The sequence below is a fragment of the Galeopterus variegatus genome, unplaced genomic scaffold, assembly GCF_000696425.1.
Source record: "Galeopterus variegatus unplaced genomic scaffold, G_variegatus-3.0.2 Scaffold212, whole genome shotgun sequence".
NCBI classification, from domain to species: domain Eukaryota; kingdom Metazoa; phylum Chordata; class Mammalia; order Dermoptera; family Cynocephalidae; genus Galeopterus; species Galeopterus variegatus.
The window spans coordinates 617,996-642,039 of record NW_007726323.1 but is presented as its reverse complement, the minus strand read 5'-3'; the positions used below and the strand labels follow the sequence as shown (position 1 = coordinate 642,039).

Below are 24,044 nucleotides of genomic sequence, written 5' to 3'. Positions count from 1 at the left end.
GTCTTTTCAATAAATAGTGCTGGGTCAATTGGATATCCATATGGAAAAATTAATATTGATTCTACATCACACTACACATAAAAAAAAAAATCCAGGTAGATTGTAAAGCTATATGTGAAAGTTAAAGCAATAAATCTTTTAGAAGTTCACATAGGTAAATATCTTTATGACCTTTGGGCCAGGAAAGAGTTCCTAAATACGGCACAAAATCAATAACCATAAAGGAAAAGACTGATACATTGGACTGCATTATAATACAGAGCTTATATTCATCAAAACACACTATTAAGAGAATAAAAGCACAGAGTGGGAGAAGATATTTGCAAGGCATGTATTCAACAGGGGACCTGTGTCTAGAATTTGTAAAGAACTCCTAAAAACATGGGGAAAAGACTCGAACAGGCACTTCACAAAAGAAAATATCCAAATGGCCAATAAGCATATGAAAAAAATGTTCAACTTCATTAATTGTTAAGGAAATGCATGTTAATACCCAAACATCACACACCCACTAGAATGGCTAAAGTTAATAAGACTGACAATACCAAGTATTGGAGAGGAAACCCACATTGCTGGTGGGAATATAAAATGGTACAATTATTTTGAAAATCAGATGGGCTATATCTACTAAAGCTACTACCTAGAAATTCTATTCCTAGATAAATACTTAACAGAAATGGGTAACACTATGTACCAAAAGATATGTACACTTGACCTTTGAACAATGTGGAGGTGAGAGTGCTGACCACTTGTCCAGTCAAAAATCCACATATAACTTCTTTTTTTTTTTTTCCTTTTTTGTCTTTTTTCGTGACCGGCAACGGATCGCAACCCTCAGTTTCCCGCCCGTACCAGCCCGGGACCGGCAACGGGATCGCAACCCTCGGTGTTGCGCCCGCACCTCGCTCAGCCAGTGAGCGGCCGGTCTGTATGTGGGACCCGACCCCTCGGCGGGAGCGCCGCCACACTTCCCAAGTGGCGCACTGCAGCAGTGCGCCACCAGGCCGGCCCCCCATATAACTTCTTTTTTTTTTTTCCTTTTTTGTCTTTTTTCGTGACCGGCAACGGATCGCAACCCTCAGTTTCCCGCCCGTACCAGCCCGGGACCGGCAACGGGATCGCAACCCTCGGTGTTGCGCCCGCACCTCGCTCAGCCAGTGAGCGGCCGGTCTGTATGTGGGATCCGAACCCTCGGCGGGAGCGCCGCCACACTTCCCAAGTGGCGCACTGCAGCAGTGCGCCACCAGGCCGGCCCCACATATAACTTCTGACTCCCTCAAAACTTACTTAACTACTAATAGCCTACTATTGACCAGAAACCTTATCGATAACATAAATAGTTGATTTACACATGTTTTGTGTGATATAAGTACTATATACTCTATTATTACAATAAAGTAAGCTAGAGAAAAGAAAATGTTATTAAGAAAATCATATGGAAGAAAAATACATTTGTAGTATTGTACAGTATTTATTGAAAAAAATCCATATATCCGTGGTGTGCAAGGGTCAACTGTACTAAAATGTTCATAGTAGCAATATTCATGATAGCCCATATCTGAAAACTCTAATGTCCATCAACAGCAGAAACAAATCAATACATTGTGCATTATTCATGTAATGGAATATTCCACAAGAATGAAAATTAATGAATGAATATGCTACACGGAGCAATAAGGATGAATCTTACAATCAAAATGTTGTGCAAAAGAAGCTAGACACAAAAGACTGCGTATTGTATGATTCCATTTTTCTGAACCTCAAAAACAGATGAAACTAATACAGTGTTAAAGGTCAAATGGTGGTTACCTTCAGTGAGGACGCTGTGGGGCTTACTGGAGAGGGTGTGAAAGGGGCTGCTGAGGTGTTGGTAATGTTCTACTTCTTAGTTTAGGTCATGGTTACATGGGGATGTTCACAATGTGACAATTCATTGAACTATTATATACCTGTAAATAGCATCTATAATTAGTGCTCCTTTCTGTGTCTACATTACATTTCAATATAAAGGCTTTATTTAAAATAACCCATATGTACCAACATGGAAAGATGCTTATAAAACAGTAAGATAAAAAGGCAGACCATCAGAAAATGTGGCCCAGCAATTTTTAATCAGCTCCTCAGAAGATTCTGATGAACCGCCAAGTTTGGGAGCCTCTGGATTGTATCGAAGGTCTTTTCCAACCCCAGATTCTGCAATTCATTTATTCACTCAACCCAATATTTGGAGTGTCTGCATTGGTCTGGGTACCACAATCAGCATGACAAAATATGCAGCAAAATGAAACAGACAAGAATCCTGTGCCTCAGGTCTTCAGGATAGGAAAGGATAAATCTAGATAACGTTGAAACTGTTCCAAGGCAGAAAATGATCAGCCCCACAAGGCAGGAACAGATAAAGAAAGAGGAATGTGAGAGCTGGTTTGAGAGAACATAGCTGAAAAACATTGCTGAGACTCACGTTGAACTCTGCCTCTTTAGGTACCTTAACTGCCACTAAAATGGCCTGTGACCATATCTAAGCATCAGCCTCCACATCAATCACCTGGGTGAGCCCTGAGCTAGACAAACCAAAGGAAGGTTTACACCCAACTTTCAGTACATTTTCTGAAAATTCCTGAAGTTGGCAACTTTCTTCTGGACTTTCAACCTACTAGAAACTTTGTTATCACACACCTTCACCACCTCATCAGCCGCCATATCCCATCTGCTTTCTTTTCCAACTGATTAAGGAAAATACAGGTGGTTTTCACTCACCTGTGTCCTAGATTGACTTTTCCCCTTTAATGGCTGATACTTTTCAGTAAGGACCCATATAAAACTTTTCACAGCCATCCAAATTCACCCAGCCTCTTCCCTGTGCAACTGAATGCATGATGAGACTCTGGGTTCCATTCAGTATCTACTTAACCTTTTTTTTGGAAATATCTGTTCCTGAGGTTTTCTCACCTTCTGCTTGGTCATGTCTAAGAGACCCACAGAGTATCTGTCGCAGTTGAGGAAGGCACGGACTGTGTATAGAGCTTTGTGGAACTGTCTCTCGATGTCCGTAAGCTCTTCAAAGACTTTGCTCCCAGACCACAGCAGTATCTGAAGAAATACAAAAACATATTCAAAGTTTTTGAGGCACAAATTACCAGCTTCCTTAGCTAGAGTATAATAACAACTCTGTAAAGTTCTCTAGAGTTTATCTCATTTGACCTTCACGATAACCCAGAGAAATAGACAGGATAATTATCCCCATTTTACAGATGCAGAAACTGAGACTCAGAGAAGTGAAGTGACTGGCTCACTTACACTGTGTTCAACTCTTTCCATTTCTTTTATCTCATAGGTTGTTAATAAAAATAATAGTAACAAACATTAACTGAGCATAAGTGCCCTGTATACATTATCTATTGACAGCAATCTTTTGAGGATGGTACCATAATTATCCCCACTTCTCAAAATGAAAGACTGAAGCTTAGAGAGATTAAATGGCTTTCTCAGAGTCTTAGAGCTAGTAAGTGGCTGAGCAGGCATTCAAACACAAGCTGTCTGATTTGAGAACTTCTGCATATACAGCTTTACAAACATCCACGACCTCATTACACTAGGAACACTGGCCAGAGACTATATAATGGTTCCCAGGCACCATCATTACCACCTGCCCTGCCAGCCCTAACCACATCGATGCTTCAGTAAAAGGACATGCATGCCCAGTCCATTCCCTTGAGTCAAGCCCCTTACCTGTCCACGTCGAGTCTCACAGTTGTGTAAGTAACTCAGGTGGAACACCTTCATGATTAGATTTGCAAAATTGAGATATTTAAGAAGAATCTAAAAATCAAACAGCATAAGGGGAATTAGATAAGAAGGAGGAATCCCACCTCTGGCATGTCTACCATCAGCATATGTCTGAATATTTCAAAAGCATCATCAGAGGCAATTTGGACAGATGGATAATAGAATATAGATTAATAAAATATTACATTATAAGAGTCTAAAACTCACAGAATGTAGAATGTTGGTATTGATAAGGGTGGATTAATGAAAAATAGCTACTATTTATTGAATTTGAAGTCCCCATGGTAAGTCATTTATGTATATTATCTGACCATCACAAGTATCCTATGAGGTGGACATTGTAAAATCATCCCCATTTTACAAATAAGAAAACTGAGGTTCAGAGAAGTTAAGTAAACTGCCCAAGTCAAACAGCTAGATATCAGCAGAGGCAGAACAATTATCCTACCATTCCTGACTCCAAAGCCCAACACCTTAATTATTATCCTATCATGCCTCCATCAGAGACCATCAGATGCACTCTCTGTCTTATAGATGGGGAAAATGAGGCCAGGCCAAATAGCAAGGTTCAGGGGACTTCATGAGCTAGGAGAATGTATTAGCATGGCCACTCCAGCAGTTTCTAAAGCATTCTTACCTCTTCATCTCTCTTGGTGAAGTAGGATCCATCTACTTTATTCACAGCCATGATTACAGCAACCACATCCTTCCCATTCATTATGGGGGAAGCCAAGATGTTCTTGGTCTTGTACTCTGTGAGGGTGTCCACAAAGTCACAGAAATGCTCATCCTGAAGGAAGGCAGAGACAAGCATGACTAAGAAAATGACGAGCAAGGACAATAAAACAACCCAGAGCCCTTTGTTGACAAAGGAAGAAAGAAATTTCCATCTACCCCCCCTCAGTAGGGGCAAGGCAATCAGAGATGATTTCTGCCGTGGAAGCCTCCAAAATCCAGTAGAAGAAGAAGGTCTGAGATGCAACCCACTAGGGATTGTGGGGGCCCAGGTATGGGAGTGGGGTGGGGGGGATTGACTTTGCCTGGGGAGGGAGGTTTAGAGAAGGCTTTCTTGAGATGCCGACAATTAAGCCCAAAATAGAAACTTGACAGACAGCTAAGAAGAAGTTGGGGAAAAGACCTTAGTGAGTATAATAATGACAATGGTTAGCAGGTATTATGCATGACACTTCACCTACATCATCTCATTTTAATCCTCCCAATAACCTATGAGATAGGTACCATTATCAACCCATCTTATAGAAGGGGGAACTGTAACTTGAGAAGGTTAATGTCCCTTGTGTGCATGTGCGTGTGTGTGTGCGTGTGTCTGTGTGTGTGTGTGGCATCACACCTACCCTCAGCTGTGTTGCCCCTCAGAGAAGCCTGGGTAAAGTTAAACTTGGCTCCAGGCCATTGAACAAAAGGATTTGTTATTTTCATCTTTTTAACAGTCCAGTTCTAGCACCACACAGATAGTTCAATGAACATTCCCATTCCACGAATCTTTTTATTTATTTATTTATTTATTATTTATTTATTTATTTTGGGCGGCTGGTCAGTACAGGGAACTGAATCCTTGATCTTGGCATTACAAGGCTGTGCTCTAACCAAATGAGCTAACCACACAGCCCACAAATCTTAATGGAAACTCCACTATGTGTCAAGCCTTATGCTAAGCACTGGAGATACGGGGTGACTATGATTCAGGCCAGCTCACAGACACAACAATTAGTGATAGAGGACAAAAGGGCTTGGCTCAAAGCTGTGGGAGTACAGAGGAATACATGTCCCCCCACCCCACGCTACCCCCAAAGCAGCTTGCGAGGCGAGTAGAGGCTGCAGTGCAGTCTGTGTCATCAGAGTGAGGAGACAGAGCCCGAACTGTTGCCTTAAATTCTAAAGAATCCACTTTTCTTTTTCCTGGTAGCACTGTGGTGTTTCCCAACTGACAGCATTTCTTGGGACCTGAGCCAGCTCAAACACGCGTAGTTCATGCTGTTCTGAGGTGGAAATGTATTTCATAGGGCCAATTCATGTAACTTTTCTAGAACTAAATCTGCAGAATCTTTCTTACAATTCAGAAATTCAGAGTGCAGTACTCTGCATCTATGGATTTCTTCCAACTGGAGTGGGATTAAATAAATAGGCAACCGCATTGTTGTCAGTGAAGCTGTTTCAAACCAGGTGAAGGGTAAAGGAATTAAGAGAAGACTGCAGGGCTCTACTTTAATTAGGATTTCAGGAGTAAGCAAAATCTCTAAAGAAGCATTAGCCAAGAAGAGTTTTCTGTGTCATTACCTAAGGATACTTATAAATTCCTGAGTACAGGTCTGGGTGGGGCATGCTCAGATTCATTTCATGAAGTCAGTTCAGTTTTACAATGTTCACCTTTACTAGAGAAAGCAAACCCTTGGGCCTCACCTGCATCTGAGGCATATGTTATAAATCCACCAGAACCCTCTATCCCACTGAGTTCTCGGCCCTGGAACTCCCATCACAAGCACTCCAGCTACCAATTGACTAGCATTTACACAATTACTTTCATCCCTATATTTTCAGCATACAAAATGTCCTAAACAACCATGTCATAGAATCTCAGATTATCAGAAGCAGAAGGGAACTTAGAAGCCCTTTAGCTCAAGTCATTTACTTTAAAGCTGAAAGTCATCCATTCATTCAGTTAGTGTTAACAGAGTACCTTCTGTATGCTATGCACTTTTCTAGACCCTGGGGTTAGAGCAGTGAGCAAAAGGGGTGGAATTCTTGCCCTTGTGAGGCTTGCATTCAAATGGAGGAGACAGACAAAAAGCAAGTAAACAACTAAGCATTCTCCCTTGAACTCATGAGAACTGCTTTGAAGGAAATGAACTGGATGATGCTGCAGAAAGTGATGGAGGGGATGGCAGGCCAAGGCTACTTTACTTAGTCATGGCAGTCAGGGGGTCTTCTCTGAAGATGTGATGCTGTGCTGGGGTCTTAAGGATCAAAGGAGCCAGGCATGTGAAGCACATTCCAAGCAGGGGGTGCAAAGAATGCATGGGCCAGGAGGTGGGAATGAGTTTAGCCCATTTGAGGAGCAGAAAGATCAGTGTTGCTGAAGCATAGAGAAGGAGAGGGAGGGTGCAGGGCAAGGAAGTTAGAGAGGTGGGCAAGGGCCAGATCCAGCAAGGCCTTCGAGGCACAGGAAGGAGTTTAGATTTTAAAGTGCAGTGCAACACTGCTCATTCCTGTGCTCCCCAGTTCTCCTGTGGTGTCCCATGATGAGATTTACTATTTAGTGACTAAAAATGATGTACGAAGCCCAAAGCCAGATGACTTATATACATTATCTCATTAATGCTCACATCAGCCCTGCTACAAAAAACTGTCACCTTCCCCATTTTACAGACAACTCCCTTGCTGGTAAGTAGCATAGCTGCTTCACTCATTCATTCATTGATTTAGTCACTGATTTGTTCATTCATAGTTATGGAGCAATGGCTCAGGGTCAGACATTGGATATGCCAAGAACAGTAAGATGACGTTGTTCTCACTGGGTTCTGATGGTACAGTGGGACATTATGTAAAACATGAACCCACAATTCAGACAATAATGTGAAGTAGACTCCCACAGGATGGGTGATAACCTGGTGTCTCAGGGAGGGAGGAACTTGTCCTATGAGTGGCTTCAGGGGCCACTCAGTACATTGTCAATAATCCAAACCTTTCTGAGCCTCAGTTTCCCCTTTGGTGAAATCAGTGTTAGGTCAGGTCCTCCCTGAGGTTTCTTTCTGGTCTGGCATTCTAGATGCCAGGTCTCACAGGAAGGGAAGAAGAACAGGGGCAGACAACAGAGTCTCTAGAACTGGCAGTTCTCTCAGGGTCAGTCTTTACAAATGGGATTTTTCAGCCACAGGGAGTGCTGGGGAAGGGCTGTCATTCATTCATTTGCTCACTTACTAAACTATAATGAGTGCTCACTCTGTCCCAGGCACTGGCCTAGGTCCTAGAGACCAGTGGTGAATAAGACACAAAGGGACAGGCAGGTCTCATGGGCTTTCCTGATAGGAGAAAGGGTAAAAGATTAATACATAAATAAATATCAAATGGCAAGTAGGATTTCCAGATTGGCGAATGAAAATACATGATGCCCAGTTAAATTTGAATTTCAGATAAAAGAATAAATAATTTTTTAGTGTGTGTCCTAAATATTGCATGGGACATACTTATAATAAAATATTATTTTCTGTTTATCTAAAACTCAAACTTAACTGGACTTCTTATATTTTGTCTGGCAATCCTAATGGCAAGTCTTCCTGAGGAGATCCCAAGGAAGAGGAAGAATTTGCTAGGGGGTGAGGAGGTACATTACAGCCCTGGAAAACTCCATTCATTGTTGAAATGTGGTGATTGTAACCATTTCCCAGGTTTTTTGAGGGTGCTGAAGGCTAAGAGTATCATTTGGTGGTTCAGGGACAACCCAGACCCCAATCCACACCGTTTCCCTCCACCTTCACTCAGCTCCCAGCCAGGAATTGAGTAAGATTTCCCAGGAACCCGGGAAGGAAACAAATCAAATGAAGCAAGCACATGCAAATACTGAGTACACAGGATAGCTGCCTGGACCGATTCCACCCCAGGCTTGCGTCACTGGCCTCAGAGACTGACTCAAGTCCCAAAGCTACTGCTAGGTTAGATCTTTTCGAATTAGAGGACCTTCCCACCCCAGGCTTGCGTCACTGGCCTCAGAGACTGACTCAAGTCCCAAAGCTACTGCTAGGTCAGATCTTTTAGAATTAGAGGACCTTCTTTTTTTTTTTTGATCCAAACCCTTGACCTTGGTGTTACAAGGCTGTGCTCTAACCAACTGAGCTAACTGGCCAGCCCTAGAATCAGAGAACATTCCTAAATGGTCAATCCCTTAACGACAGGGTCTACAGATGTCCTCAGAATCTCTGGTCTCTGTTTTCCACAAACAGAATCTAAATGGAAAGCTCCAGAAGGACAAGACTACACAGACCTGACACAGCATTCATCACATAGAATAGATTCTCAACAACAACAACAAAATAGCAATAATAAGAAGGAAGAGGAGCTGCCAACATGAACCAATGTGCCAAGAACACTGCTCGATGAGAAATAATTCTCTCATTGAATCCCGACAACAACTCTATTATCACCCATTTTATAAATTAGGAAATGAGCCTAGCAGGCTAAATGACTTGCCAAGGCCGTAGGAAGGGACAGTCGTGATTCAAGCCCAGATCTAACCACAAAGCATAAGGTGTTGACTCTCTGCTATGTAATTCAAAATGACCTTTCTTAAACAATACCCAGTACAATGCCCTCATTTTCTAGATAGGAGGAAGTATAGAATAGCAGAGCAGTTAAGAGCATTGGCTCAAGGCCAGAGTATCTGGGTTTGAATTCCTGGTCTGCCACTTTCTATCTGTGTGAACCTGAGCAAGTTACTTAAACTTTCTGGGTTTCAGTTTCATCATCTGTGAAACAGAGATAATAAGAATTATGACAGAGACTCTTCTGAAGGTGAAATGAGTGAGACAATCCATGTAGGCTACAGTGAAAGTCTGGAGAGAGTTGAAGGGAGAACAAACCCCAATCCAGTTGATGACTCCTCAGGAAAGCCCCGAGTGGAAAACCATTGCCCTGGTCCCGATGCCCACGGGGAGATGAAGAGCAAGGTGAATCTCATAGGGGACCCTGCCCAGTGCATTTCCCACAGAGACCCAAATCTGTGTTTATCTTGCCAAGAAACACAAGTCAAAAAGATGGAGGCTGGCCGGTTAGCTCAGTTGGTTAAAGCACAGCCTTATAACACCAAGGTCATGGTTCGGTTTCCTGTACTGGCCAGCCCCCTCCCCCCTCCCCCAAAAGATGACCTGATTGAATTCTTACATTAGTGGATATGAAGACCTGGTTTGACCCTTACCCTCTGGTGACCTTGGGCAAGCCCCTTCTCAAGATCTCCTAGGTCCAATTTCCTTATCTATTAAATAAAACAGATAAAATAATCTCTGAAGTTCCTACCTTCCCTTCTTTTTAACCTTAAGACCCTTAATCTGAAATAAGGCCAGAGGTAAGGTGATCACAAAATGTCCAGAGGCTGGATCTTGGAAATGACTGAACACAGGCTCCTGGTTTGGCCAGTGCAGCAGTAAATGAGACCCACATGGGCCCTACCATTAAGGGGCAAACATTCTTTTGGGTGAAACAGGTGTTAAAGAAATTATTGCAAATTACTTGATTATGAGTCTTTTATGCCACGTGTTACTGAGCACCCACTTTGTGCTGGGTCCTGGGATAAATGCCTGGTGAATAAGGCAGACATGGTCTCCAGCCTCCAGGACTTATTGTGATAAGTGGTTTTAGCAAGGAGACTGTAACAGGGGGATCAGGGAAATCTTCCTGAGGAAGTGACTTTTAAACAGATCTGGACAAGTAGGAGCTGGGCAGAGTACTATGTGGAGAACTGCATTACAGCCTTTAAAAGCTGACACCAGCAGGGGGAAAGCGATTTGCCCAAAGTGATCAAAGAAGTCTTTATCAGAACTGCTAGTAGAATCCCGTAGAATGCGGAACTCTTAGAAGAAAGAGCCACATGCTTAACCAAATGATCGATGTTAACATTTCCAGTAATGGGACAGACCACCATCACGTTTCCTGATGTAAAGCCTGAAGGAAAACACAACTTCGGTTCTATGATATTCCTGCCAGAAATGCATAACCTGAATCTGGTCATGAAGAAACATCAGACAAGCCCTAATGGAGAAACATTTCTGCAAATATTTGCTCTGCACCCTTCAAAAACATCAGTATCCCAGAAAACAAAGACTAACTGAGGAAATGTTTCAGATCCAAGTAGACGAAAGAGACAGCCACTTCAGTGTAATTGAGATAATTAGCAAAATTTGAATACGAACTGTTAAGATAATGGTATTGTATCAATGTTTCATTTACTGAATTCCATCATTGTACTGTGGATAAGTAAGAAATGTCCTTTCAAATGTCATTACAATGTAGAAACACACCGTGAAGTACTTAGGGACAAAAGGGCATGGTGTCTGAGACTTTCTCCCAAATATGTCAGAAAAAATAGAAGAGAGAAAGCAAACGTGGTAGGACGTTAACAATTAATGAATTTGGATGAAAGATACACAGTTCTTTCTACCATTTTGAGCTCTTCTGTTAAGTGTGAAATTTTTTTCAAAATAAAAAGTTATAAGTAACTAAAGAAAAGCACCATGTTATCACCAGCCTAGTCTCGGTGGCCAACAGCTCCCCACTCCACTTGCACCCCAGGACCCCATGGAATAATGCCTCACTGCCCTCTCTCTTATGGGAAGAGAGTACCTCTTCTGTGTTGGGGACATTGGCAATCTTTTTCGAGTGTGCCACATGGCCCACGACGCCCATGTCCAGAGGGAACACGATCTCTGAGTCGGGCACCACCAGGCAGTCCTCCAGGACAGCATCCTTGTGGACATTGAAGAGTCGGGTAGCTAGCTCTGCGATGCCGTTGCGGGTCCTGTACATGAACAGGCTCATGCGGTCTGCCTGCAGGAGGAAGCACAGCTTCTTCATGACATTCAACATGCATTTCTCAGGATGTAGATTATCCTGAAAGTCCCGCAGGAGATCAAAGATGACTTCACTCTCCTCCACGCTGCTCAGTGAGTGGTAGTTGCTGAAGTCCACAGCTGCCTCCTTGGCCCCAAGGAGGTCTGAGATGACCTTGGCCCGGTAGCGGAGGTTGCAATACTGTTTGGCAAAGCCAATATTCGAGTCCAGGAACTTCTCCACCTCCTCTGCTGTCACCTCACCCATGACTGGGAATCTCACTGGCTACTTCTGTGGAGGGGCTGAGACAGAGGCCTTCTAAAGGCAATTTTGTAGTCTGCAGCAAGTTGAGTGTTTTACTCCAATGTGTATGTCTCTGAATCTTGTCTGTAAATTACACTGAGATGACCACATAGGAGCAGGAGTGAGCTTGGGAGATTAAGTCATTAATATTTCCCAAGAACAAGGATTATGAGGATCAGTATGCTCCAAATGCTGCTGAGCCCCAGATGGTAGAAGGTAAAAGTTCTCTTTTCACCTTGGTCTACTAAGACCTCAGAAGAAATTTCTGCAGAACTGGATGTGGGCTTAAACACCACTAAAGCAGAGGTTGCAAACAGGCAGCACACGCACACCCTACTACCTGTAAATGTGTTGTCACTGCCCTCTATGTTAGTTTTCTTAAACATCTGACATAGAAGCCTAACATTTACTATTTAGGAGATTTGTTTGGCTTCCATTGGAGGATCAGAAGATTTAAGGACTTTGTCCACATTCCTCCATGGCAGGAATGGCTGGAGCTGTGAGGTAACTGTCCACCAGCTTCCCCACTCCCCAACCGCACTCACCCTTCTGTTCCCCCTTCCCCAATACCTCCCCAGTATAGGCCATCAGTTCACATGGCCACCGCTCAGCCTACTTCCCTGGGTCTGGCACCTACAAGCCCCGATTTCACTATCTATGCACCAAAATCTTTCCTAGCTTTAGATTTTAATGACTGTCTAATTTTAGCATTCTAAGGACCCTCATAGAAACAACACACCTTTTAGAGTTTTTCTTTTATTACAAAAGCAATACAAATTCACTGCAGAACATACACAAAGACAATTAAAATCAGCCATAATTCTGCTACTCAGAAGTAACCTCTAGTTAACATTTTAATTTCTGTCCTTTTTATAGAGGCTTAACTTTAAAAATCTGTTTCCATTCAACATACTTGATCTTTCTCTTGGCACTTTAATGAGCTTTTTCTGGCTCCAGCCTGTACTTTCTTGGGATGTTCATCAGAAATAGACACAATAGTCCAGATGCTATCAACTCCAGTGAATCGTGAAATACCAGAATCCTCATTGAAAAGCCCCTTTGGCACACCAGGAGGTGGGAAAGAGCACTTTTCTTTCTGGATGAAACTTACTTTAGCTTCTGTGAGTATATCTGCTAGAGCTCCGCACCTCTACATTGTAAACACTGTGGAGTGCGTGATGACAGACAGTTTCTAGCACTTTGCTCTTTGTAAATGAGTTTTCTTGGATTGTAGATCACTTCCTTTACTGTAGGTTGCAATAAATTCTTGGGGCACTGCACCCATTCAGCACTGTGTACACAGGTGCCTCCCTGGTCTGGTAGCCCATGAAGTAGCCTGGACTTCTCCGAACACACCCACCGTAACTGACCTGAGCCCTCTGTCTGAATGCCCTTTCACAGCTCTCACACACATCTCCTCAGCTTCCATATTTCAGGCCATGCTGGTCATCTCTGGCTGTCTTATCCCAAATAGCCCCTAATCCACCCGCTCCCCAGTTCCTGCCTGTCATATCATCCTATTTATTTCCTTTATTACATTTATTGTTATCAGAAATTATCATGTTTGCATTTTGTTTCCTTGTCCTATTGTCTGTCTTCCTCACTATACTGTGAGCTTCGCAAGAGCTGGGACCTGTCAGGTTGATTCCCCAGGCCTTGCAATGCTGCCTGGCATATCCTTGGTGTTCAGTTTTTATTTTATTTATATGTCTTACATGTTCTGGATTAAAATTTTTAAAATACAGGAAGATACAAAGGAGAAAACTAAAATCAAACACAATCCCAGATATTATCGTTACCAATATTTTTTGTATATTTTCCTGGAGAATATATATATATGTATGTTATGTTTATGTACTCACGTGTCCCTGTGTGTGTGTGTATACATTCTAATGTGGGACCAGAGCATAATATGATTTTTTCACTTTACAGAACATCATAAACATCTATCAAAGGTATGTCCCATTAATTTTAATGATTGCAGAGCACTTTACTGTACAGAGGTACTGTAATTCCCTTGTAGTACCGCCCTCTGCAGAAAGGTTTCTCACCTTTGGCACTGTTGACATTTTGGGTCCAGTAATTCTTTGTTGTGGGAGACTGTCCCCAGGATATTTACCCTGGCCTCTATCCACTAGATACCAGTAGCAACCCCCTCAAGCTGTGACAACCAAAAATGTCTCCAGACATTTCCAAGTGTCCGCCATGGTACAAAATCACCCCAGTTGAGAACCATCGCCCCATAGTTATTAGATATTTAGGTTGTTTCTAATTTTCTAGTATTATAAACTATGGTGTAATGAACATCTTTATACCTGTATTTCTTCATAAAAATACCTAGAAGTGAAATCCTAGGTCCAAAGAAATTACAGCTATCAAAGGGTTTGGCAAGTAATGCTAATTTTGTCTCCAAGGTTATACTAGAGTGAATGAGAGTGCCTGCCCCCCCCCACCCCTCAACAACATCCTGTTGCCTATTAAATTAAACAATTTTTCTTAATCCTGTCATTAGCAGCTCTCCAAAATTTGGCCCCAATACTCCTTACTGTTTTCCAAAATTTCTCTACCCATAATGGCTTCTCCAGCCTAAGGGTTTTCCCACCTCTGTTCTTGCTATGCCCTCTACCTGTCCCTAACCACCCAGTCCAGATGCCATTAATTCCATGGATTCTTCTTTGATGCCCCCAAACTAGACTTTTTTTCCTACTTGGAACCCTCAAACTATTGGTTTCCTTTAATTCTAATGGGAGTTTCTACATTCTAGGTTGTGTTTCTCCCTGTCTATATTTTCATTAAAGTCAAGCCCAAGTATAGAAGTAAAACTTTCCCCATTTTTTAAAATCTCCCAAAAAGCCCAGCCCAGGTCCTTTCCCAAAGTATGCCCACCAGGCTTAGTTCTGGTTAGAAATACTTGTGTATAAGCAATTATTCTGCAGACAAATCTACTTTTATCTCGTTTTTCAATGTCAGAATGAGGATGGCGAGGTTGCTGAAAAACTTCAGTCCTAATTGTTGAGTAGGTACAAATAAGCTGGTATTTGCAGTGGGGCATTTCCTAACATTCCTATGAAATGGGCTTGATTTCACACATCAAAGAGGAAACTGGAAATCTTAAGCTCTTTCATTGGGAACAGGAGCTATTAGTAGAGTTAGGAGAGACGTTTTATGTGATCTAGTGGAAAGAGAAATACAGAATTGTTGGCCTAGCAATGCCAGTGACTCATTCTGTGACTTCGAGAAAGTTCCTTTGATGTCGGAGGTAGGATCCAGTGGGGCCCAATAGTTGATCTCAACCTGCCCAGTCCTTTTACCAGGTTCTTGACTCCACCACAGGAAAGAATTCAAGGGCAGAGTCACAGTAGACAGTGAGACAAAGTTTAATAGATAAGAAATACAGGTTCCACAGAGAGAGTGTGGCATGCTCCTGATACTGAGCAGCATACTCCAGAGACTGAGCAGGGCCCACACCAATTTTAACACAAAAGTAAATTCAGTACAGACATCAAGTCTAACACAAAAGCAAGAAAAACATACTTAAAGCTCAGTACAAAGTGCAGGCTGGCTCAAGAGAATGGAACTATATAACATGTGCCTTTTGTGACTGACTTCCCTCATTTAGCATTATGTTTTCAAGATTCATTCATGTTGTATCATGTGTCAGTACCTCATTCCTTTTAATGGCTGAAAAATATTCCATTTTATGGATGCACCACATTTTGTTTATTTATTCATCAGTTGATGGACATTTGGGTTGTTTACACTTTTTGACTATTGTGAACATTCATGTACAAGTCTGTGTGTGAACATATGTTTTCAATTTTCTTGGACGTATACCCAATGTGGGGAAAACAGGATAATTTAGTCAGGCTCCCTTGGCTCAGATCTGGTTGGGGTCGAGCAGCACATTTCTTATAAACAAGTATGTGGGTGCGGTTAGTGCACATGTGTGCCAATGTATCTTTTTAGTTTTGCTGCTATTGTGTGCTCTGCAGTTTGTGAAGCAGCGCTGGCCAGAAGAGCTCATGTCTAAAAATAGAGCATGTTTACTCTGCTGGCAGCAGTTCAGTTTTTCTTTGGACTTTGCCCATAGCAGTTGAGTTTCTGAGTTTCTCTGTGGACTGCTTAGCTATTAGATGTGTGTGTGCTGAATAAGGACTATTTTTTCTTCAACCAAGGCTCCAAGGACCTTTTTGCCAGTTACCTAGCTCATAGACCTGTGTGTGAAGGGTTTGTGAATGGGCTCGAGGGGTCTGTGAGCTCCAGACCCCAGCTCTAGCTCGATAAATGGCATAGTCAGGGCAGGATACTGAGGAGGTACAGGGGCCAAGAAGCCCTTGGAGAAGGAGGAAATGTGGCTACTTTTGGACATGTTGTGCCCCATGGCCACTTTCCCGTTGTCAGGGATCTGGTTGCTGCTCGCTGTAATGCAAGGCAGCATAGACCAGGCACTGAAGCAGAAAGCCCCTTGAGAGGGGGAGGAAATGTGTCCTTGAGCATGTGGTGCCCAGTGGCCACTTCTCTGCTGACCAGAGCCTGGCTGCTGCTCACTCTGCTGCAAACTGATTGAGAGGTGAAGAAGAAAGCAGAGTTGTTGGAAGCACAGACAATTATCCTGGAGGATGACGTGCAGTGACTGGAAAATTCAAAGTGAAAAGCAGACTTGCAGGAAGCATGGATTAATGTCCTGGAGGATGATATGCTGTGACTAGCCACTCCAGCTTCTCACACCAGGGAAGACAATGAACCCAGTGATGAGTTGGGGGAGACCGTGTGTCTCCAGGCATGACCTGTCATACATCAGAAAGTGAAACACAAACAGCCTATGGGATTGGGCAGACAACAAGTGGGCAATCCACAGGTGACCCAATTTACCACCTATGTCCCATATAACCAGGTTGAATTAGTTGACTTGGGGGGACAGTTTCAGCAGAGACAGGGGGAGACCCTGGCTGCTTGGCTGTTGCAGTTATGTGACCTAGGGGTGGATAGTGTGGTATGCTCTGGTGAGGAGATGGAAAAATTGGCCTCCATCACCATGCACCTGTCCCCGAGGCAGCAGCTACAGAATAGCCCCAGATATGCACAAGGGCCAGGTAGTCACTCCTTAATGTAATGGGTGCAGATGCCCAAACTGTGTGGGCAAATGCTGGAGAACTACCCAAGATTGTTAGTAAATGGCAAACATATGCTGAGTTAGTCCAAATAATTCAAGACCTGGGGATGTGGCAGTCCATGTTTAATGAGTACACTCGTGGCCCGGACGATGAAAATTTTATGGGCAGCTTGAGAGACATAGTGCTGCAACATGCCCTACCAACATCCTTTGGGTCACTGATGGTCATACTGGCCCCATACATTGGTCATCCTATACATGAGGTAATGACCATGATAGCCAGCTTGGGTGAAGTAGAGGGGAAGAGAAAAGCAAAAGGGGTCTGAAAAGTTGCTAAGACCAAATCCCCAAGAAATACTCAGGATTTTATCCCAAAGAGACCAAACAAGACGAGCCATAAGCAGATGTGGCTTGACGTGTTTGCAGCAGGGGTTGATAGGAAGAAAATTGACCGGCAACCAAATGCAGTTCTGTTTGCTTTGTGGCAGCAATTGCACCCTGAACAGGATTTCACCAAATGTCCAGAAACAGGTAGCAAGGTATGCTCAGTGGATTTAAAAGACTTTTTGGTTGCTCCCGAGGAGGCAGATGAAATGTTCCATTTCAATTAGGGAGCAGGCCAAGGTGCTCATCTTTTGGGGGCAGGTGAGGACCAGAGGCCTCATGTTGAATTGACAATGATGAAGCTGATGTGCTGGCTAAGGTAAGGTGGCTGGAGAGAGCTCCAGCACTGATGTAGCTGGGTGGCTACATTGGAGAATGCAGCATGCTGGCTGCAAGGCCGGGTGGTTGATGGCTTGCCACGTGCCACATTAACCCGAGAAAAAATGCCCCTGATAGACAGATGTACTCCTGATGAGCAGATGGATGCCCCTAATGGGCAGATAACTCATGTGAGAGTGCCCCTGATACAGTGGCAGGTGGACCTTGTGGGACCACTGCCAAAGTCAGAGAGTTACTGGTCTTCTGTTTGTATGGACTTGCGGGGCCCCAAACTGGGTAAAATGCCTATTCCTGCAACCATCCTTTCTCAGAATGGCAAACTGGTGTGTATCTTACCAGAGGGGTGAGAACGTCCCCTATTGGTACCAATAACCCTTCTGTCTTTTAGCCCATAGTGTTCTGGCTGCATGCAGTGCACCAGAGTTGACTGGGTACATACATACCTTGGAGTGATCATCTACTGAATATGCACTGAACTTCACATCAGTATGACTACAAGATTCCCATGGAAAATCACACTAGTGATGACTACTAACCAGACATGTGTGACTAAAGGACAGAACTACAGGACAAGCCTTAAGGACCAGCCTGAGGCCATATCGAACAGACAATAGGTTGTATAAATAAAAGGATCATTTATCCTCCCTAAGGGAACATCACAGAAGATTTTTAACATGTAGATTGTACAGTGAGGGACCCTGAAGGGGTGGATTGTGGGGAAAACAGGATAATTAGTCAGGCTCCCTTGGCTCAGGTCTGGCTGGGGGTCGAGGAGCATATTTCTTGTAAACAAGTTGTGTGTGGGTGGAGTTACTGCGCCTGTGCACCAATGTATCTTTTTCGTTTTGTTGCTATTGTGTGTTCTGCAGTTTGTGAAGTAGGCTGGCTGGCAGAGAGCTCACATCTAAAAATAGAGCATGTTTACTCTGCTGGCAGCTGTTCAGTTTTTCTTTGGACTTTGCCCATAGCAGTTGAGTTTCTGAGTGTCTCTGTGGACTGCTTGGCTCATAGTGTTGAGTGTGCTGAATAAAGACTATTCCTACTTCAGCCAAGGCTCCAAGGACCATTTTGTCCAGTTACCTAGCTTGTAGACCTGCGTGTGAAGGGATTGTGAATGGGCTCGAGGGGTCTGTGAGCTCCAGACCCCAGCTCTAGCTCTATACCCAGGAATGGAATTGTTGGGTCCACAGGTGATTTTAAAACTCCAAGTTTGGAGGTAAAGAGGATGGAATAAAGGAAAGAAATAGGACCAAGTGTCACCTTTCCCTCAGGGTGATGGAGATGGAGATGCAAAGGATTACTCAAAGCCCATTTTTCCAGAGCAGTGAGAGGCCCAAAAGGGTCAAATCCCAGGAGGCGACTTCTTCAAGAGAGAAGGAATTCCTGGGAAATGATCCCAAATCAGGGCTTTTCTTGGTTTTTTTATTGTCCAGGCAAAAATTTACAGAAAAGAACACAGGTGGTTAATTGGTCATAATGAAAACACAAACAAACTGGTTACATAACAATTTTCATTAAAGCAGATGCAACTTAAAAATAGTTCAAGCAATTTACCTTCAAAGGAGTCATAAAACTAAGCTATGTGACATACAAAAGAACCAATGAGATAACTGTTATGGCAACCCTTAGTTTCCTAGGAAACTTAGAGAAGCAGTTGAAAGTGAAATGTGGAACCAGCCACTAACTGGCAGAGTAGCCTTGAAACTTTGAGTACACATATTTTCCCATAATTAGGTTTAGCTGCACCAAGGGCATCTGCCCTTACAGCAAGCACTTATGCTGTGTTACAATTCTCATATCCCCATGAAAGACTTTTTAGTCCTGTGGAAGTTTTCTGTTTTTTTTCCCCCAAACTTAGCATTTCTAAGTGCAATACTAAAAGGTTAGGTTATTCCTCAAACTACAAGGCTTTGGCCTTGCTAAAACTACGGGGCTGTGGCCCCACCTAAGTGCAATACTAAAAGGTTAGGTTATTCCTCAAACTACAAGGCTTTGGCCTTGCTAAAACTACGGGGCTGTGGCCCCACCTAAGTGCAATACTAAAAGGTTAGGTTATTCCTCAAACTACAAGGCTTTGGCCTTGCTAAAACTACGGGGCTGTGGCCCCACTGTGCTACAGCCTAAACTAAAAAGCTTTGGCCCTTCTAACAGCTAAGGACTGTGGTCCTACTAAGATAAAGATCTTACTAAGCTACGGTCTGATCTAAGGACTGTGGTCCTTCTAACAGCTAAGGGCTGTGGCTCTACTAAGCTAAAGTTTAAGGCCCTGTGAAATACATGTACTTTATTAATGTTAGTACCCTCTACAACCAAGCAAGGAACCAAATGGGTCAAGGAGAGGAGTTTTGTGAAGTACCTTTTTGGAAAGAATAGGACTCCAAAATTCAGGACCTACTTTAATGTGAATGGACTGGTCAGCATATTAGTGGCCACCACAAATTCCAGTGTTGGGTATAAAGGTCTCCACAGCTACCTACCATTCATCACACCTTCTAATAGCGATGGTGAAGGAACTGGGGATGTTCAATTGGAAGGAAGCTCTGAAAGGCTATTGGGGGTGGGAGAGAGTGCCAGTTTGTTTAGGAAGATTCCAGAGAGCAAAATAAGCCAGCAGAACAGAGATAAAGGTTATTATAAGAAGACAGTATGCAGAGTGCTTAAGAGGTAGAGCTGGGGAGTTAGACCTAGGACTGATCTGGGCCTGTCATTTACTGTTTTTGTAAATTATTTAATTTCTCCTGGACCACCTTTTGCTTATCTGTAAAATTAGAATTATTTTACATGGATTTTGTGGCAATTAAATGAGACAATACAGTATATAATGCAAAGCTATGGTGAATATTAAGTTGAGCCATATAAAACAGCCAATGACTATTTTTATCCTACACAAATGGCAATCCATACTGTTCAATTTAATAGTAGGTATTCAATCATTATTAGTTATTGTAACTATCAAAGATTAACTGGATAACCTTATAGGTAGTGAGCTCCTTGTCATTGAAGGTATGTAAGTGGAGGACATGGCAAAGAGAATTCAAACATCAGCATTTATATCAAGAAGATGAATATGGGCCTAGCAAGCCAGTAGGGAGGCTATTGCAATATTCTTAGAGGAATAAGGAACTGACCCAGGATGGGGGTCAAAAGAATGGAGAGAAATGAGTGGGTGGAGAAGCATGAAGTAGAATGGGGAAGTCTGTGAGATTCTCTTTGTTTTACTTTAAGAGTTTAACTTGAGTCCACAGATGAGCCATGTAAAAGATTGTCCTTATGTGCATTTTAATGGTATGTGCATTTTTCTAAAGCTCTGATACTGAAAGGGATCTACAACTAAAAAAAAAAAAAAAATTGGGAACTTTGGGTAATCCTGACACATGAGGTAAAATCAGTCCTAAATACATGCTTTTTGATAACAGTAGGAGAAAAGTGCTATGGTTTGAATGTCCCCCCAAAACTCATTGAAGCTTGATCCCCATTGTAACAGTGTTAAGAGGGTGGGAAATCAGACTATGGCAGTGTTGAAAGGTGGGACCTTTGGGAGGTGATTGGATCATGAGAGCCCTACTCAGGATTAACCCATGAATGGGTTAATGGGTTAATGGATTATCATGGATGTGGACTGATGGCTTCATAAGGAGAGCAAGTGAGCACTTGAACATGTGTTTGTTCAGCCACTGCTATGTAATAGCCTGTATCACCATAGGACCCTGTAGAGATCCCCACCAAGAAGAAGACCCTTATCACATGTGCCTTGTGGACCTTGGGCTTCCCAGCCTCTAAAACTGTAAGAAATAAATTGTTTCTTTATAAGTTATCCAATTGGTGTTCTATTATAAGCAAACACAAAAGGCAAGAGGCAGGAGGATATACTTAAGTACTGGAACCAGAGAAATCCAAGTTTGAATCCTTTTCCTGCAACTTACTATCAAAGGACAAAATTACAACGAATTTAAAGATCTCAATGGGCTTCATTGCAATTCTAGAATTGGGCAACACTTCACTCCATAAAATAAAATAAGTCTTTCAATGAACTGAGCAAAGGAAGTTAGTTTAATAGACAGAAAATGCTGAAGAAAGCAGAAACAAAGAACAAAAAGCAGATTGGGGCTGGCTGGTTAGCTCAGTTGGTTAGAGCCCAGTGCTCACAACACCAAGGTCAAAGGTGCAGATCCCCATACCTGCTAGCGACCAAAAAAAAAAGCAAACCCAACAACAAAAAAAATAAGATAAGGGCCAGCCCGGTGGCTCACTGCTACAGTGCGCCGCTTGGGAGCGCAGTGGCGCTCCCGCTGAGGGTTCGGATCCCACATACAGACTGGTTCCCACTCACTGGCTGAGCGAGGTGTGGGTGCAACACCGAGGGTTGCGATCCCGTTGCCGGTCCCGGTCCGGTACAGGCGCGACACTGAGGGTTGCGATCCGTTGCCGGACACGAAAAAAAATTTTAAAAAAATAAATAATAATAATAAGATAAGTCATTTTTAAGTTATTTTCCTTGTAAGGTGGAGACACAGAGACAGAATAGAAAAATAACTGATTATTTAACATCAGGTTACTTCAGGTTGTGATAACACCAAGGTCCGGGGTTCTATCCCTGCCTGTACTGGCCAGCCACCAAAAAAAACAAAAAACAGAAAAGGATTAAAGCAGAGGGAACTTCATTACCATGCCTCATTGAAGATTTAAACTGGCCTGTTTGGGAAACTGGATGTTATTGCTCCTGATTTCTCAGTAGGTAAGACCACAACTTAGTTTAGGTGTGGTGATGTGGAACTTGACAAGGGTGACTCCATTTTGAATTTTTGTCTGGTCTTATGGGGTGTAGTGCAGGAACTTAGTCCAAAACAATGGCCTCCTATCATACTGCCATGGGTGAAATGTGTCCCCTAAAAGTTGATGTTTGGAAACTTAATCTCCATTGTAACAGTGTTAAGAGGGTCGGGGCTGGCTGGTTCACTCAGTTGATTAGAGTGTGGTGTTGGTAACATCAGTGTCGAGGATATGGATCCACATTCCAGCCAGCCACCAAAAAAAAAAAAGACAGTGGGAAATTCTATTATGGTAATTGGAAAGTGGGGTCTTTAAGAGGCAATTAGATTGTGAGGACTGTACCCTTGTGAATGGATTAATCCATTGATGATTTAATGGGTGGTAATGGGCATGGTTCTGGTGGCTTTTAAAGGGGAGTAAGTGAAGAGGTTAGTTTAGCTCAGCCCATCATCTCCATGTGACACCCTGCATTGCTGTGGAGAGTCACCATTAAGAAAAAGGCTCTCACCAGATGTGTTCTCTGGGCCTTGGACTTCCCAGTTCCTGTAACTGTAAGAAATAAACCTCTTTTCTTTACAGGTTACCCAGTTTTAGGTGTTCTGTTATAAGCAACAGAAAACAGACTAATACAATTACAAATTTCAGTTTTGGGCAACTTAGCATCTGGTCTCAATTTTTTCATTTGCAAGTTGTGGGTAACAATGATACTTATTTTACAGCGCTGTTGTAAGGATTAAAGGCAGTATACATATGGAATCTGGTTGATGGGCAGTTCTCAATAAATGTAGCCAGTAACAATGATAACGTAAGCTAAGTATGAGGCAGTGATATTTGGTAGAAAGCAGAAATAATACAGATATACCTATTTTCTTATTTTTTAAACCAAAAGTTAGTTATTGTTTTTCTCTTTATAAAGTAACACATCTTTGCATTGTAGATAATTGAGAAAATACAGGTAAACTAAAAGAGAAACATAGTTACCACCCAGAGAAACATTTTTAACATACATCCTTCTTTTCCAATCATATAACTATAATTTTTAGAATAAAACTATGGTTGTGCAACACATATTTTGTTTAACAATATATGTAAGCATCTTTCTGTGCCAATAATATTCTTTTCCCAGGTGACTTTTAATGGCCTCCATTGGGTGGCTGCACCATAATTTATTTAACATATTTCCAACTGCTGGTTATTTAAGATGTTTCTAACTTTGTTTGTTTGTTTGTTTGTTTGTTTGTCTGTCTTTGGCAACTGGCCTGTATGGGGATCCGAACCCTTGACTTTGGTGTTATCAATGCTACACTCTACCGAGTGAGCTAACCAGCCAGCCCTTTTTTTTTTTTTAATGAACATTTGAATAGTTAAATCTTTGCACACTTGCTTATTTTCTTTCTTTCCTTCCTCCCCACCCCACCCCCCTTTTTTTATTTGGCAGCTGGCTGGTACAGCTTGATTATTTTCATATGTTCTTAATAAAAAACTTGACAAGAAAGATAGAATAAGGTCACTACTAAGATGTTATCTAGAAATTCGAGTTTAAATAAATAAATAATGGAAAGTCAATATTTTATTGCAAGGGGCTGGCCGGTTAGCTCGGTTGGTTAAAGCACAGTGTTGTAACACCAACGTCAAGGGTTCGTATCCCTGTACCAGCCAACTGCCAAAAAAAATCTTTTCTTATTGCAAAGATAATGTTTCATTTTAAGTGACCATCGCCCACAGCTCTTAGCCCATGTCCCGTAAAGAACAGATCTGGAATACTGGGGCTTGTGTTCTCCCTGAAACACCA

General features: G+C 42.5%; 1 protein-coding gene across 2 annotated transcripts in view; it reads right to left on the bottom strand.

Moving 5' to 3' along the window:
- Positions 1-11,611, bottom strand: part of PDE6A (phosphodiesterase 6A, cGMP-specific, rod, alpha) — a 66,922-nt gene extending 55,311 nt beyond the window's left edge. Inside the window, exons 1-4 of one of the 2 annotated variants that reach the window (XM_008565911.1) lie at positions 11,137-11,611; positions 4,424-4,576; positions 3,730-3,819; positions 2,950-3,090 (exon numbers count right to left, since the gene is read on the bottom strand). In XM_008565911.1, coding sequence (XP_008564133.1) covers positions 2,950-3,090; positions 3,730-3,819; positions 4,424-4,576; positions 11,137-11,610 — 858 coding nt within the window. In that variant the 5' untranslated portion in view covers position 11,611. The remainder of the gene's footprint in view (positions 1-2,949; positions 3,091-3,729; positions 3,820-4,423; positions 4,577-11,136) is intronic. The other variant, XM_008565913.1, reaches the window with a different exon arrangement.
- Between the last annotated feature and the right edge of the window lie 12,433 nt (positions 11,612-24,044).